We start from the raw sequence: 17,655 nt of genomic DNA, 5'->3' as shown, positions 1-17,655 counted from the left end.
AGGTCAAATATCAGAGCATAACAGTTAGGTTTGGAATTCTTGCCGAGATTAGATACATTAGAGATCTGTTTGCAGTTTTAAATATCCTCAAAATGGATTTAGCAATCAGGAAACGCAATTAAGAGATAGAAACCTGAATATTGTATTTTCTTTAGATCAGTTGCACTGAGCAAGAGAATGAGGAGCATAAATTACCTGTGTGTCACTTTTACAAAGCCTCCCAATATTAGAGATTTTGTCACGCAGTTTTAAACCTATATTGGGAAGGCTTTAGTATCTAGAAACTGTCATGATGAGCTACTTGCGCGAGTTAATTGTTAAGGATTCTTGTTGGTTTTATTTGCTATTGACTTATGTAGACTTTTGTATTTTAATATTTTTATTTATATTATTGTGTTATTTTTAGGACTTTTATGGCTTTATGACGAATAAAGTTTATTAACTTGAGTAACTAGATGGACAGCATCCCACAGAATCATCCTCAGTAATCTTATTACAAAGCTAAAGGGGTTGAGGCAGTTGGAGAGTAACCTCAGATCACCTCTATCAAAGGAAATGGCAGCCTGCAAACATCCTAGGACCTTTCTGTTTGTACCTCATATACAAATATGGGATAGGCACATTTTCCAGTGATGCTACATATCCGGACCCTCTCAAAGCAAAAAAAAAACAAGCATTTGCAATGCAATAGGTCTCGCATTTACGCAAGTTTGAGCTATTGACATTGCCAATAACAATGCCTTTTATTGTTGTTTTCGTTTTTAAAACATCAATAAAAGGCATTGTCATTTACAATGCCAATAGCTTAAACTCGCGTAAATGCTAGACCTATTACATTGCAAATGCTTGTCATTAGTTTGTTGGGCTTTTCTCTGTTATTTTAAGTTCTTCAACTTAGCGTAATACAATCACTGATTAGTTAGTATGCTGGGGATCGAAATAGTAACAACTCGGATGTAAGGCACGATCTGCGCCCAGCCTATGATAATATACATGCATTAGATCATGACATTGAAGAACGAAAACATCTAACGGGAACATTGCACAAACTCGAAGCATATACTGTTGTCCCCGTCCTTCCTCCATTATCGATCATGTCGGACAAGATATACATAGAAAATGCCCTGCAGCTGTCCATCTTAACCACTGCCTCACAAGACGAGCCTGGGGCCGTCTTCAACCCACAAGGTAACCAAGAGCACAGAGGAACGCAACAACCCAAATATGGCACCCTCTAAGTCTCACAGCTAGACTCTTTCCCTGCGCAAGCCTTCAGCTCCATATGTGCAACCCGGCGTCTGTGAATAACATGCGCACACAAGCCAGGTGACACTCAAAGACACGTATTGCTTACCTTGTAAAACACTGATCCTCACACTAAGGAATGTCACTGTGCACTAGATGCATAAGATTTCGTGGGTAGCCACTAACAGACCATGCTGATCACAAGCCTTTAATCCAGAGCACTACATTTGGCAGTCCAATACCTCCCCCGACGGACAACAAGTGCAAGCCTGCTCAGAGCCCTGTCACTACGGAAACTCTTACCGCCCTCTTAGTGGTCCCAAGATGGACTGCAGAAAAGCTCAGCAGGCGGCCTAAGCACTAGCACACACGTGTCACGCCGCTGTTACAGTGCGAGCCCAGTGCTCAAGGGGGGCGGGACGGAGCAGGGTGCAGGAAACTACAACGTCTGGCGTAATAAAAGCCGGGTGGCTTTCCGCGCCGGAGTGTGCAACAGAAGCTGGTAATAGTCTGACCGCCATCATGGCGAAGATTCAAGTGCCCGGGTTCATCCAGTAATACATAAATCATGGGAACGCAACATCATTGTTGTTACCGAGGCACCTAAACCAATGACCATGTGGGAAATGCTACGCCAGCCAATCAGACCTTGTAAATACACCGCAGCCCAATGAGCCTTTGAACTACTAACCAAACCCGCAGTTCATGTACACTCGCCAATCGAAAACGTACACGTTCCTATATCATTTGCATTGCTTTTGCTTTGCAGTTGTTGAAATGTAAAACCCCTAGCTTTGGTCCTTGCAGGGTTTTAACCCGTTCGCTGCTTCTGTCGGCCAACGGCCGTCACGAGCACTACCTGGCTAGTGCTGCGCACGTCCATTGGCAACGCGGCCCCGCCCACTCTTTCAAACCGCCGCACTAGAGGGCGTTCCAAACTAATGAAGGAGACAGTGTAACGCCGCAAGTGAGAGATCCAATCCCGATGGGCGGGGCCAAAAGTGGACAGGTCGGTAACAAGGAGGGACTAATAAGCCCCCTTTTCAATCGGGAGCCAGCGTTTAGCATTGAGGATGACGTCAGCGAATGAAAACGATGGGTGGGGCTTCAAGTCCGCCTCTGAAAGCTTCGGAATCCGTATTGATTCCAAGAAGCCCTCGCATGGCGAGGGCGAGAGCAGCGCCTGCGCGCTGCTAACGCCAGGGGAGACCTACAAACACAGGAGCAAACTGGTGTGGTAATGGGAAGAAGGATGGAAAGAAAAAAGTATCTCTACTGGAAAGGACTATCTTAAATCCTGAACAACGTGGGGAAGCTTTGCCTTTCCCAGATGTGAGACAAAAATTAGTAGTTAGAATTGTGACAAGGAAGAAGCTCATTAAGGTGATGCCTGACTTACTTTCAGATAGATTTAGTGGTTTAAGACCTACAGAACAAATTTAGTTTATACAATTAGATCTTGGCTTCTACGTAGGTTGGGCTGGACAAAAGAAACAATGAAATTAATTTACTATCTGGATTATTGTATATTTTACAAGGCTACTATAAATTCCCTAATAAGCGTTTGAAAAGTTGCAATCTAAACCCATCTTTTTCGCATAGCAAGAGAATGAACTAACAGAACAACTCAAAAATAGACATCTTATCTTTCCCAATCAGACTCTCAACAGACAGCTGAATGAACAGTAATCTGCAAATGAACTCTGAATCAAAAATAATATTTGGTTGAGCTGATCAGGAACATGAGAGCCTTACTGGACACAATATGGATCCAAAGAAATCTGTTACTTGCAATTTAAATTAGAAATAACCATTTCCTTGCTTCCCTTCCATTGTTGCTGCAACACCTGGATTACAATCATTGAATCATGAGCTGCTTGCCCAAGTTGAGACCTCAAAATGCATTTGGCTACTGGATTATTATTATTTTTTTTTTTAAACGAGGGGTTGAGAATGTCCAACTCTAATCGTTAGGTAAACTCACATCCTGATATGAACATTGGTACTGGGGCCCTACAGGAAATCCTATCTTTGTGGTGTGAAGTAATAACATAGAAAAAAAAGGCAAGTGAATAGAGGAGGGGATGATAAAATAAAAGAATTACAACTGATTTTTGGATTAATAGCAATACTCTGCTCATTAGAATCCACTACATACAGTGTGGGTTTGGACCATTCATATTATCTCAAAATAATGTTGTACAGAAAGTGGTATTAAGTATGGGTATTTAGTTTCAAAGTGAGCTGAACATGCCTCCAAGATATACTGAGCTAATCAATCTCATTTGTAATGTCATGTGTGATATGATGTAATAAGTCATGAGCACTGCACGGCACATGTGGAGTTAAGGTTGAGCATCTCATTTCAGGCGTGTTAGGCTTTGTGTAACAGACACAGCACCTTGGAAACTCAGGTTTTCATCTTGTAATGTTACTGGTTGCTGCCAACTCAACTTTAATCCACCCTTAAATCAAGTTTTTCCCTGCTGAATCGCAAATGTTTTTAAAATATTGCATTAATATCTTGCTCCCCTGAACTCAAGACTCCAAAACAATAACTGCACTCCTTTTCTCTACACTGGTCGTGTGCTTATATAGACATGACTGCATGAGGGTGGCTTGATCAACACAGAAGGCCACCATTTCACATGGACACTCAAGGGCTTCTGCTAATTTTTTTTAACCTCTTATTGTTCCCTGTTATGCAGTACACTGCTATCACAACAAAGATGGTGCTCACTGTTTAGTCACCATTGTTAATGCTCGTAGGTGATCATTATCACTGTACTATACTGGTGTAATCACAATATTTGCAATTATTGATTAGATGCCTTCATTTTTGCTTCCGCCAATGTGATTATAGTAATATACCTGTGACATTATATTATTATACTCACTGGTTAGGCACCATTTCTGTGTTGGCCTCTTAGTAATTAGTCAGGGTGGGCAGAATTTGCGCAGTCGCGCTAGGCAAAGCTCTGCGAAACGGTAAAAAATCTCCACGAGCACGCAGAGTTCCGCGAACACGCAGAATTGCTTGTTCCGCCCGTTCGCTATGCTTTTTCCCTGTTCGCGAATGCTGTTTGCGTGCTTGGGGGGAAATATCTCGCAAATACGCATTTTGAAAGCGCGAACAAGCAAAAAATTCCGCGAAGCCGCGGATTTTCGGCAATTCCACGTTCTCTGCCGGAACGCGAAATTACCCAAATTCCGCAAGCGGAACGGAATTTACCGCCCAGGCCTAGTAGTTAGCGGCACCATTATGTTGACTGTAATCAATTCCTTTACACTCCAGTTTGCAGAACACTCAAGTATATAAGTGGGTGGGAGCAGATTAAGTTACTTCTGCTTTTTAGGTCAAGCCTAGGCAGCGCCTGCGCGGTCTACTCGAGACATGTTGTATTTATTCTGTGGGCTTACAGCCCGTACATTGCCTTTTTATTTGTCCCTTCGATAGTCAGTCAAAAATGCATGATTGCTAGTGGTTAATCCTTCCACTTTGTCCCTTCTTTTGTGTATGGTTTCCTCCCACAGAGCACGCCCAATTACTGTTACCATTACGTTTCTGTGTTCATTTGGGGGGACTATTTTTTTCTTTGCTGCCAGTGTCACTGTTTGCCTGTCTTCAGGGGGTCAGCTTCAGCACTTAATCTCAACCTCCCATTCAGTTACCAAGATGAAATGTCAAGATGCTTCAGATGCGGTTTTCAAGAGCGCCTCTTTAATTTTCTCTGCATTCAAAGTATGAAGATTTCTCCCCAAACCCCTCCCACTTCACTGCTTGTTGCTTTCGTGAGCCTCGTTCACCTGACCTTCAGCAGCCCAACCTTGCAGCACAGTTAAAGGGAAGGCTTGGGCAATTCCTGTCGCATTTTCTCTGACGCTTGTTTAATGTGAACTTGAGCGACCCGAAGGTGTTGGAGCACTTTACATGGGTGCTAGTTACATTACAATATGTCAGATTTAATTTTGGGGGGCATTTTTATGGGAGCGCAAACTCAACTGACCCGAAGGTATTGTAGCCCTTTGCAAATGTGCCAGTTACATTACCCAAGGTCAGGTTAATATTTTTGTTTTTAGGTGCGCGGAGATTTAAGTGATGCCGACGCGTCCCTGTTTATTCATCATTTCCCTTCTACCTGACAAATGGGAGCATTTTGTTGTTGCTGCTGCTATGTGCAGAGCTCCTATACACAGTGAGCTGGTTTCATAGACTGACTAATACTCTAGTGATCTAGTCACACACAGAATGCTATAGTCAGGGATGTGGAATTCTTATAACCAGACGCCCAGGACATTTTGTTTGAGGTCAAAGACAATAAGTTTTCATGGGTGTTTTGTCCTTGGGACAAGTAGGCCCAACCCCCTGCAGCACAAACCCTTTGGCTGCTAGTTTGTAGTACCACATAATGAATCAGGGAAGGGCCCTGCCTGAAGTTAAGGTAATATTTTAATGCTGTTCCATATGTTAATGCTGTTCAAACTTGTATTTATGATTCATTCATTGAAAGCCTTTATTATTAGGGTGAGCGCTCTAAGTAAATGTTGTAATCTCGGACTGCACTACTGACAGTGGTTCCAATATAAAAATTTGTACACACGTTTTCAAAGTTTAGCAATATGAGGCTATGGATAATGCTCCAAGAAAGCTCTCTGATTTTATGCAAATATTTGCAGAAGCTTGCAAGCAAGATTGATGATTTTGTTTTCAAAATAAAATGTTGATAAGAAAATGAAAGCAGGAAAAAAACATTTTGCTAAACTACTGTAAAATTTCAGATTCCATTTCTTTGCAGCATCATTTAGTAACATGTATTTCCCAAAATATTCATAATGGAAAATCAGTGCAACCAGTTTCAATAGGATTATGGGAAACAAAAAGAAACAAGCATTGGCAAAGCCAGTAGGTCTGAAATTGGTGGTCAGCTTTTTAGTTGTCAACGTGTGACTTGTTTTGGTATGGTTTTCGTAAAACCTTCTTGGTGTGGGAGCTGTCGGGCCCTCATCATTATAACAAACATTGGCAAAAGCAAAAATTGTTTTTGGTCTCAAAAAGCACACACTACCACAATAGTTACTGGCACTGTACAAAACTACTTTGTGTTCCGATATGCTCCTCGTGAAAGAGCAGAATGCTGTCACTCATAGTAAAGCCATCCGATACAGAGAGCAAGAGAGAGAATTTTAATAAACGCAAGGACAAGAAAGAGTACTCCTAGAAATATTTGTGAACTGCATTTTAGCATGAGCAAATATGCATGTGTAGATTTGCTCAAGCGAAAATCTGAGTGTTTGCGAGCTCACTTTCCCTCCAACCACTTTTTTCCCCAACTCTGGAAGAAGATTGTCAGGAGTAAATTTCCAACATTTCTCAGTATGCGAAAAGATTAGAGAAGAGTTGTTAAAACCCTTAAAACATGCACGTTAGTAGGTTGGCACAGAATCAAAAGGGCATTCTAACCCTGGAACTATTGCTTTCCTCTACCTTCAGCCCCAGTATGTAGATCTGCGGAAATGTGGCAACATAAGGGGACTTCAAGTATTCAAACACTTCTATGGTAGGAGCCCTGGCAAAACCAGAGAGGCTAGATCAGAGCTCTTATATAAAGATTGCTGCCATAATTTGTCGCCGCACTACATGGCACCAAAGGGACACATGGTGTTTGTTACAGGACAAGTAGATTTATGAAGCAACCTGCCCCATGGATAAGTAGATATTTTATTAAATTCCACACCCCTGTATGAAGTAGAGTCAGAATATGCCTCGAGAGTAGACTGAAAGGGTGTTAGAGAATCTGCACTTCAAGTCCTCTTAAACCGCATGCACTTTAACTGTTAGTCGAAATGGGCAGTGTGGAGTGACTTAAAGCTAACATTTTAGTAGCGAGGCAAGAGAAATTCTTTGGTAGTCGAGAGCATTTAGGACACCCCCACGCGTCATAGCAGGTAAGAGCGCACACACTTTAGCTTCTCTTACATTGCGTGCACTTTAACAGGTAGTTGACTTATTTATACATCTTGCAGACCGTCATCCTAGTCTGCAAAGGGCAGTTAAGAGAACATAGGGTCGCTTGGGAGAGCCGGCCCTGCACAGAAGGTTTTTTGTTTTCTTCTGACTCATTTTAAATGGTCATAAAGTTTTTAAGGCTTATAGGTTTTATCTCGATTAAATATACAGGGACGATAAAAAAGCCTAGGGTCCCGGGGACAGTTGGCCACATAAGGAAGGTTTTTTTTTTGCCCTTGATCCATCTAAACGGTACATGAGTTTTAATGCACATATGTTTTACTTTGATTAAATATAGAAAGAGACAATTTGAATTGTATTTTTTAAAAGGAACTATTGGGAATGTTTTATGTACTGCATTATGCATATGTATTGCAATGGTTTTTAATCGATCAAAAAAAAGCAATTGAATTGGAAGTTTGCTGGTTAAAGATGCAGGACAGGGAAAATTGGAGCGCCTCGTTTATTGAAAGTAGGGGTAGCATATGAGGAAGATAGCAACATCGAGCGTTGGGTGGTGAGTGCATGGTGATTTTAAGAGAGAGAGCAACACAGACCAAAGGTTGGTTTTCAGCGGTAGAAGCACATAATGGAGACAGGAACAGTGAGTAAGTACCATTGTGTTTGCAGGGTGACGATTACGAGGGCAACAAAGAACATGGGAGACAGGGCTGTTTTGCAAGTAAAAAAGCAATATGTCACAAAGGGGCAGGGAGTATGGTGTGGGAAAAGCACACAAGAGAAAGAGCTGAAAAACACATGCACTTTCATGTAGTTTTTAATCAAAAAGAAGAAAGGGGACAAGGAAAGATACCAAATAAGAAGCAAGGAAAGAAGAGTGACAACCAATGGCTCACTTGTAAACCCACACAAAGTTCATGGTAAGCCTAGAACAGGTGATTATGAATAAGACAGCTTATGCTGTCTGGTAGGCAAGACCTAAAACCTCTGGAATTCAAGTAGAAAGAAGGACCGAGCTGGATCAGGAGAAGACCTTCCAGCAGTGTAGGCACTGCCCAGAAAGAGCAACGAGTAACCTATACTGCAACACACCAAAACAGCTTTCTGAGCTGCAAAACTAATCCTATATTGCAGGGAGCAAAGTAATACCCCTGAAGTACTTGACTTCCATCTTCGTTTCGGATCAGCAAATGCAAGACTATGCCATGTATAGTAATTTTCCCAAAGAAAATGTTGTATTGGAACTGGACTCCTTTATAGTATAGGGACTTTGAGTCAAGTGCCAGTAACAGACAGAGAAAAAGGGGTCTCACAAAATGTAGAAGGCAAGCAGGTAAGCAAGATCTCCACATGGAGCAGGCAGGGAGGTTAGTACTGCAGCGGTCAGCCTTTTTTTGATGAAGCCGTTGGGTGTGTGAGGGTTTAAGGACAGGGTAGTGTTGTGAGTGTGCAGTGTGATTTAAAATAGGTTTAGTGCTGCCCTTTTCAATAATTTTATTCACAGGGTACACTAACCTAACTAAAAACTGAAAGCCCTGCCTGGAGATAATGATCCTACATAATGGCACGGGGACCGGAGCAAGGGTAGGATCACAGCTAGTTGCTGCGCCACCCTACGGTACGAGCAACCAAGTGCTCCACTGACACCCCCCGCCATCTCCAACCTCAGAAAACAGGGGTCTCATTACAGCAGGCCAATTGACCTGGTGTTCCACAGCAACGCTGGTCACTACACCAAGAACCAGCTTTGCGGTAGGGTAAGAGTTGAGATTATCTTCTCCTATATATCACGATCCTGATGAATTGCCAATAGACCCATTAGGGGCTTCTTTTGGCAAGAAACATGTCGACCCCATGCACCTCACACACCCTGTAGGATCATTAGCTCCAGGCAGGGTTTTCAGGATTTAGTTAGGTTAGTGCACCCTGGGAATAAAATTATTGAAAAGGGCAGCCCTAGACCTATTTTAAATTACACTGCACACTCACGACACTACCCTGTCCACAAACCCTCACACACCCAACGGCTTCATCAAAAGAAGATCTCTGCCAAAGAGCCCCTTCGCGGGTGCCTGTCGGGCATTGTAGTGCCCACCCGACGAGGAGCAAGCCCAATGATGAAGCATGACATCCTTCAGGGTGTGTGCGGGATCTTCATAACAGACCTGAACACTCCTCACACTTAGAAACTGTACACTGGTTTCTTTTTCATATGTCTTATAAGTACGTGTGCAAGACCTGGTTAAAAAGCTCCTTTTTCCTATTATTTAAGAGACTCGCTATTTTATGTGTCACAAATGATGAATAACCCCAAAATGGTGATTGAGGGAAACCTTATTTTTTAACCTCTTATGATTTCTTGTGTTTGTATTTTCGTTCATGCATGAAAAACCAAGTTACCTAAAATATATAGGCTTAATTTTTCACATTGTGTTCTCATGATCACAGAGGAAGAAAGCCAGTCTGAGGCTTCTACTGGCTCAATAATTCTGTATTACTATATCTTAAGGCAGGACCTTTGCCTTATTTCTCAATGTCACAGCATGTTTTTTAACTAAGATGTTACAAGAATAGGTCCGATTGGCACATGAAGGACAGAAATGCACAGTTGCCACTAAAAGAATGTTGCACCAGAATGACTTTGCTCTTTTTTGGACCAGTGAGTCCAAAAGATGCTTAAGAACTGCCCGGTCTGTCAAAGCCCAGGAAAGGTCAGTGCTCCAGAGATTCTATGAATGACCACTTGCTTGATGAGGTACGAGCAGAACTGGTTGCGGACTCCTTTAGTCCCACTGCTACAAATACGCATCTACTGATGAGCATGGATAAAGTACTGATTGTGCCACACATTGCTCTCTAGGTGGTCATTCCATCCTTAAACTTAATTTTCTTGACATAAAGCATGGCAAGCATTCGCCAAATCACTCGGTAGATAATCTTTAAATGCCAAGGGCGAAAATGGATTTCTTGACTACACCGTTTCAAACAAAACAAAATCACAGTCCTCTGGACGCAGCACAGTGGGAGAAAGGCAGTCATTAACCTACACGGATTTTTAGGTCTGGCTTGTTAGTGAATTTGCAACATGTCTGCCCGTTTAACCACCACCAATATTATTCTACAGTTATTTGCTTACGCACAAGTACGTACCCATTACAATGCTATCTACTTGTGATGCTTCACTTTACCATGCAACAGTTCTTTCAAGCCAAACCTACTGCCATTGTCAATGCTTGTTCAAAGATTTTACTATCCCTCCCCTTCCTCGAGCTTGCCGTCTACCTCCGTTTCCAAGAATCAGCTGTTCCTCTCTTTCTCAACGATCAACCACAGCTCTTCGCGAATTCTAATTTATGAGCTCCCATTCTTCGCTTCCAGCTCACCAGCTCCTCACACCTCTAAGCAATTCAGTCATCCTTCCTCTGTTCCCCCAGACTCTCATCTAAATATCAGTTCTGAACCTTGAACATTTCTCTGCGGTTCTAGTACAACGCCTGCGCCAATCCCATCACATCACAAGAATCAGTCACCGCTCTTTTTGTCGTTAAATTCTACTTTCACATACCGGTTTCATGGTGCTGGGAGGCGGTAATGCAACTGATGGGGTTCGGACGACCTGGTGAAGCTCGCGTTACACTATTACTAAAGCAATTGAGAGCTACTTCCAACACATGTGCAACAGGAAGTGTTCCCTTTACCCTCTACCCCATAACCTTATTTTCCGTAAATGGAAATGCGTGTCACACTGGCGGCCATGATTTGATCAGGCCGCCATACGATTTGTGAATGATGAAACTGACAAAGAGCCCTTCCTTTCTTTTCACACAAACCAGTTTATTTGCCTGACCTTGGTATGGCCGCCGCCGATGATCTCCTGCGCGGTGTAGTTTTCGATTCACAGGTTTAGGAAGGAAATTCTACAGGAATTACCGGTAACATTAATTCAAGTTAAGAGGAGGTGCGGTGTTGAATGTAAAGCGCAGCAAATACATGACTCGCATTCCCTGGATCCATGCTAGCAATTAGTCCTGCCCTGGATTTCCATCCTAGAACTGATTCTATGGACTTTCACTTTAAATCCCAGAATGCAAACTTGTACTGAATAAGATACTCACGCGTGGACCTTCGAAGCTTCAGAACTCTGCAAATACATGCACATCTTTTGCTTTTTCTCATTGCACATGCAATGAGACCTTTTGGCTGCTCTTTTAAAGCCTTGCCTGCTAATATCTGGAAACAATTTTCGTTGTGTGATGGTTTCATACTTGAAACCCTACTGAGTTAGGTTGCTTGGAAAACCTAGCGCAGATGGGTCCTGGGAAGACAATGCTGTCTAAGCCGACATGCAAATTACGTGGTACTTGTATAGTCTCGGTAGGTCTCAGGATTTGCTAGTTAACTGTAGTCCAACAGATGCACTAAGTGAGGATTGTATGCAGCGGTGGAAGTACATTAACAAGCTTTGCAAATGCAGTAGGTCTCGCATTTGTTGGAGATGAGTAATTGGCATTACAAATGCCAAGGTTTTAAGGTCGAGCCTGCTCTGCAACATACTTTATTGGAGTATAGTGTAGAAGCTCCGCCCATATTTGTCATTGGCTTGTGTCATTGTCCTAAGTAAATGCTGGCTTCTGATTTGTTAATAGGCTTGTTAGTCCCGCCTTAGTACCGCCTTGTCTTAATTTGTAACCTCCCATGAGGACTGGCCCTTTTACTTTGGTTGTTACACAGTTTGTCTTTTTTAGTCTGTAAGCACTATTTTCTTTAATGATTTTCTCTTACTGCAGGCACAAACATGCTTTCCTGCAGCATATGCGCTTTCACTTTCGGAGCAGCCCTGGACAATGGTGGCCGCTTCTTTGAATATGTCTTGCATTTACAAAAGTTTGAGCTATTGACATTGTAAATGATAATGCCTTTTATTTATGTGTTAATTAGCAAAACAGATAAATAAAAGGCATTGTCATTTATAATGCCAATAGCTTAAACTCTCGCAAATGCGAGACCTATTGCATTGCAAATGCTTGTTTACCTAGCCATGGGTCTTTTTCCCACAAATGGTACTGCACTCTGCAACATGGCTAGGTAAAACACATTGGCATTTATAATGTCAATAACTCCAACTCCAACAAATGCGAAACCTATTACATTTGTAATGCTTGTTTTTCAGGCAGGTGTGCCGAGCGTACTGACTAAGAGAGTTCTCCAGGGGACTGAGTGGGGTCAAGGTGGGATGAAGCATCAGGGAACTCTTTGGGATCAGGAGTGGGCGAGACGTCAAAAGCCCCGGTCTCCACTATTTCAAAACACAAGTCGCCCTCTGCCGAGTCGGACCCCATGTCTAACCTTGCCATGGTGCTCTGTGTGACTGTGCCTGAGCTCCCCAGAGCCAATATTGAAACAAAAACGTAGGACATCTTGGCCCTCTATAACAACCCGAAGCAATGGCAGCCTCCTATGTCCGCTAACTATAAACAACTACCGCCATCCTGGAAACCAAGGACGCTAAGTAGGAACTACTTGTGCCCATGTTGCTTTCAGTAGCAATACGTCCGGCCGCCATTATTGAAACTGAAATGCGCCATCCAGAAGAAAGGCATGCAGCTACCCTGAATATGAAGTTTGGTATGCCGCACTTTATTAAAAAAATATATTTAAAAAAAAAAAGGATTTTGGCGGTGCGCACTATAAGAAAGTTGTGCGGCCGCCATATGCACTGCACACAAAAAATGTAATTAAAAAAAATTCAAAAAGGATTTGGCCGAGCAGCGCTATAGAAGTCGTGCAGCTGCCATTATTGAAACTCAAATGCGTAATCGGGGAGAAAGACGTGCGGCCGCAATGAATATCAAGCTTTGCATTCTGCACTTCATAAAAAATATAAATTTAACAAGCATTGGCATAGCCAATAGGTCTCGCCTTTGGGACCTTATAAGTTTTTTGCCATGCAACAGTTAATGTTGTTGCACCAAGGATACTGTGCTGCATAACTAAATACTTATAAGGTCCCAAAAGCGAGACCAGTTGGCTATGCCAATGCTTGTTTAGCAAGCAACGTGGTTAGTGAAGGCATGACTACTATTTTATATCATGATTACCTTGGCAAATGGGTTTCGCCAACTTCTCGTACAGTAAACTCATGTTACTGACCTCTGTTTTTTAAACACACTTACCCCGTCAGATTTTTTTCAGAAACCTTATTCTACACCTGAGAACAGTTTGGATACCTTAATTCATTTTCTGTTTGGCCGTTTGTATTTCATGTAGTATCTGGTTTTTAGGTCTCGGCTGGCGTGGGCTGCGCACATGCGCAGTCTCGCTGGCGAGATTTAATGTTTTAAAATATTTTCTGTAAAGGGCTTTAAGCCCCACCCCTCTTTTCCATTGGCTGGCTTCACCGTATATGCTAAACGGTGGCCAGCCATTGGAAAAGAGCTGGTAGTGACGTTTTCAATTGGCTTTTTGAGCCGTCCCATTTGGACGGGCTCGTCTGACTTCCGTGCGTTGTGAAAGCTTTCTTATCTTTAAGGGGCCATGTGTTTCAAACACGTGGCCCCATAAAGACAAGAAAGCTTTCACAATGGATGAAAGTGAAAGCGGACCGTGCTTGTTTTCTGTTGGAAACTGCTGCTCTTTTCTGACGGGCCTTTCTTAGGAATCTGTAAAATGATGACCAGTGGAAGGCGAAGCCGTGCCTTGGATTATGGGGGCAGAGGGCATTCTAATGTTGATTTATCGGTAATTGTCTCAGGGCATTCACGGAGCAAACGAAAGCGGAAATGGCCGCTCATTGTTTCCCGCCGCGCTCTAGACTGACATCCAGGCTGACTAAAAAATACTGTTTTGGCAGATGGGAAAATTAAAGCATGTTGTTGTGACGTGATCTGCCCAGGATCAACCAAGTTGGCTAAGTGAAAAAGCCAGGGTTAGACTTTAAGGGCCTTGACCTCAGAAGTGTAAACGCTGAACACCTCTTCCTAGTGAGATGTTTTGGGTACCACTGGGGCTTCACAGGCCGAGTTAAATGTATACAACAGTAGGGCACAGCTTGCCATGCACTGAAGCGGTCTCCATCTCTGAATGCTCTGGTGCAGCTCTATTTCTTAAGGGCGCAGCCTCTGAGAGGCTCATGTGACTGTCAGTTATAGCCCAGACTGGAGAAGGCAGCGGTCTGCTCTGAAGCTGGTCTCCAGGGGCCCTTGATGGATTGTGTGATCCCCAGAAACTGAAACCAGTCCGGCCCATTCTCAACACACTGCTGATCCCCGCGCACCAGTGTATCCAAAATTATGGTAATGCTAAATAAGCGTCAGGAGCCATTCATCTCGACCATACCTGCATCCGAGAAGAGGCGGCTTGGCAACTTCTGAGCCTGCTTGCTCAACCAGGCCCCATGGGGGGCTCTCCCGACACTGCAGACCTGCGTTGTCATTTCGATCATACACTTGCGAACTCGGCAAAACCCAGGCTTCTACGGATCCTGGGCCGACCTTCAGCGTGTGTGATCTGGGCCAACGCCCAGGGCGGTGACCTCCAGAGCGGTGCAGGGTCTGTCTGCAGCAGTGTCCCTCCGAATTATCCAACTACATTTGTTTGAACCGTTTCTGAAGCCTGATGGCATCCACATTTGCATTTTTTTTCTTTTTATGGCGCAACTTAAACTTTCCCTTCCCTGCAAATGTTTGACACACATACCCATTAAAGTTGGTTCCGCCCTGAGCGCTGTCCGAGCAAAGGCCAGCTACACGAGTTTAAGCTATTGGTTTTTGTAAATGACAATGCCTTTTATTTATGTTTTAAAAATGAATCAAAAATAAAAGGCATTGTTATTTGCAAAGTCAATAGCTCAAACTCGTGTAAATGCGAGACAGAGTACAGGTCTGCCAAACTCTAAATTAGTCCCAGAGGCCCACATTCTGCAAATCAGAACTGACCCTGCTCCTCATGAGACTAGTCCATCCCACAACGTGGTCACCCCACACGTTCTCACCCTGTTGCCCACTGTTTTAGTTGCGAAATGTGAGCCCCCTTCCCGAATCTTACTGAGTAAACTACGCCTCTGGCTCATTAACGTTTATATGAGCTCTCTGGCACCAGTGATTTGGGCTTCTGTCATACCATGACCACACTCAACTACCTAACCGGGAAGAACACTGCTAACCAACTTAAATCTTGGGGTTTCTGCCTTTAGCCACAGAAAAGAAAACCTGCGATCCATGCTCTAATCACCTCCAGACTTCACTACGCTAGCTCATTTTGACCTGGTTCTGCCTAAATAGGAAACTTCCGTTGGATCAAAACTCGGCGGCTAGGTTGCTTCTGAATCTACCTTTTATTGGTGCTAAATTATAGAACACGCTTCTTCGAGAGGTTTGTGCTACTCAATTAGGACAGCTCGCGAGTGTTAAATATGAACAATTCATTTTTTTTATCAAATTTAGTCGTCTGTTTTTTTTTTTAATCCCTTCTCCCAATATCCCAGATCTGGTAACCTGAGGTATCTAGCGCCTAGAAGCTCTTTTAGCTGACCTGACGCTCTATAAATTCACTTTATATTTACATAACATTCATTTTCTAGACATCAGATGGTTGAAGAGCTCGGCACCAACAGAGGCCCATAAATGGTACGCGCACGATTGACATTGGTTTGCAGGAGGCACGTTATCCTTCTGACATATCAAACTAATGATTGAAAATGTAATCTTCGTATTACATCTATACTGCAGGTGCGTTTCCTCCCTATCATCTCACTTTAAAGGCAAATCCCTGCACCAGGTGAATTAACCCACCAAGCTATCTGCGTCGACGGCTGGATACTTTACAATGCATTGTTAAGGAAGTGACTCATCACAATAACCAGCTGTCTGTCACATTTACCGTCTTTATGTTTCAACTATGTATGGCTATGCTATGCAAGGAGGGTACGTTCGTGCTCACTACCACCACCTTTTTAAACGTGTAATTCAAACCAATAACCACAAAGGCTAATGAGGATATTCTCGAGATCCACCCACTATGTCTGAACTTAAGGCATCACGCAATTGTTAAATTTCGACGTAGAGGCACTCGACGTACTTTGCATGAGCTTGATTCATCTCCAACTTATCATCGGACGAGCCACACTTTAGGCATCACGCTTATTTAATGCGTAATTCACACCAGCTACTGTTGTCATGGCACATTGAGTGGCGCGTTCTGCTCTTTACATTGTCAATCCCTGACTCATCACAATATTTGTATCTTTCTTTTCTCCCCCCTTTTTCCTCTTTATCTTTTATGTGAAATATACAGTAAAATTACAGGCAATTGTTTACAGGCACTTTATTTGATAGTCCTGATGATGATCCGATATCCTACTGATAAGGATTGAAACGCCGTCGACATAGTTGTCAACCTTATACACTGTAATTCTCGTATATAATTTTGTGTAAAGGTGACCGTTGCATATTAGTTGTTTCGCCATTTTTGTATTAGCTTATTGAAATAACCACAAACAGCCTCTGCCTATTTACTTTGTTTGTTTGTCTGATGTGTGGGTCTATAGATACAGGCTTGTATCCCACTGTTATTTAACTTGCATTCTGTGTTCTATTATCAACTATTTTGTAGATTAAAAGTGCCTCTATCCGGCTGGATATTGGCGTAAATACAGTACTGATTGAGGCTATATTCATTGCATACGCATCCATGACTGTCCTAGGGACTACTGTTTTTTGCAATATTTTACAGAGATGATGGCACGTGACTGACTATCCCTAGTTCTGTCAGCCTATCAGAGTTAATACTGACATTTGACTGATTTGCCTCTAAATCTGCCTGTCTTTCAGAAAGGACCCTGCTATGCGACCATAGTGCTAGGATATTGCCCAGTGTCATGTGACGAGTAACGAGAAATGCTAGCTCGGTGTCAAGATGCGAAATAAAGACTCTACATCAATGTCGAAAAAAAGGATGAAAGAGATTCCAGATCGGAAGACTAATTGAGGCATTAAAGCAGACCCAGAGAGTTGAAAGAAGTACCAGATAATGGGTTACATGACAGCACTCCTACATCAAAGGGGAGGAGGTGGGAGAGCCTTGGCTACGATGAGGCCAACAACCTGAAAGGAATGAAAGCCCAAAGTAGGAGGAGTGGGTGGGATATGCCCCATATCACAGGGTGAAGAGCAGATTTATGAGAACTCAGAGATGAGATGGACGGAAGAGAAATGCAAGAAACCAGAGAACAATGGAGGAAGAGGGGAAAGGAAGAGAGATCCAAACTCACAGGGGGATCAACTAAGAGCTGAAAGAGAACCCAAAGCATAGGGGCAAGTACACAGATGATGGTTCAAAAAGCAGAATGGCAACCGAGGGATGTAAAAGACACCAGGTCAAAGGGTAGAGTAATGAGAGAGAGCACGAAAGGATAAAAGGAATGAAGAACGAGACCAGGGAGCACG

The 17,655-nt window shown here is 43.0% G+C and overlaps 1 protein-coding gene across 2 annotated transcripts in view; it reads right to left on the bottom strand.

Annotated features, from left to right (window-relative positions):
• The window catches only part of NOC3L (NOC3 like DNA replication regulator), a 426,444-nt gene extending 415,527 nt beyond the window's left edge, over positions 1–10,917 (bottom strand). For both annotated transcript variants that reach the window (XM_085605900.1, XM_085605907.1), the window contains exon 1: positions 10,779–10,917. In XM_085605900.1, coding sequence (XP_085462026.1) covers positions 10,779–10,787 — 9 coding nt within the window. In that variant the 5' untranslated portion in view covers positions 10,788–10,917. The remainder of the gene's footprint in view (positions 1–10,778) is intronic.
• Between the last annotated feature and the right edge of the window lie 6,738 nt (positions 10,918–17,655).

This window comes from Triturus cristatus, chromosome 1_2 (genome assembly GCF_964204655.1).
Source record: "Triturus cristatus chromosome 1_2, aTriCri1.1, whole genome shotgun sequence".
Taxonomy (NCBI): domain Eukaryota; kingdom Metazoa; phylum Chordata; class Amphibia; order Caudata; family Salamandridae; genus Triturus; species Triturus cristatus.
The sequence above is the reverse complement of the archived record's forward strand: the minus strand, read 5'-3'. Positions and strand labels throughout refer to the sequence as shown.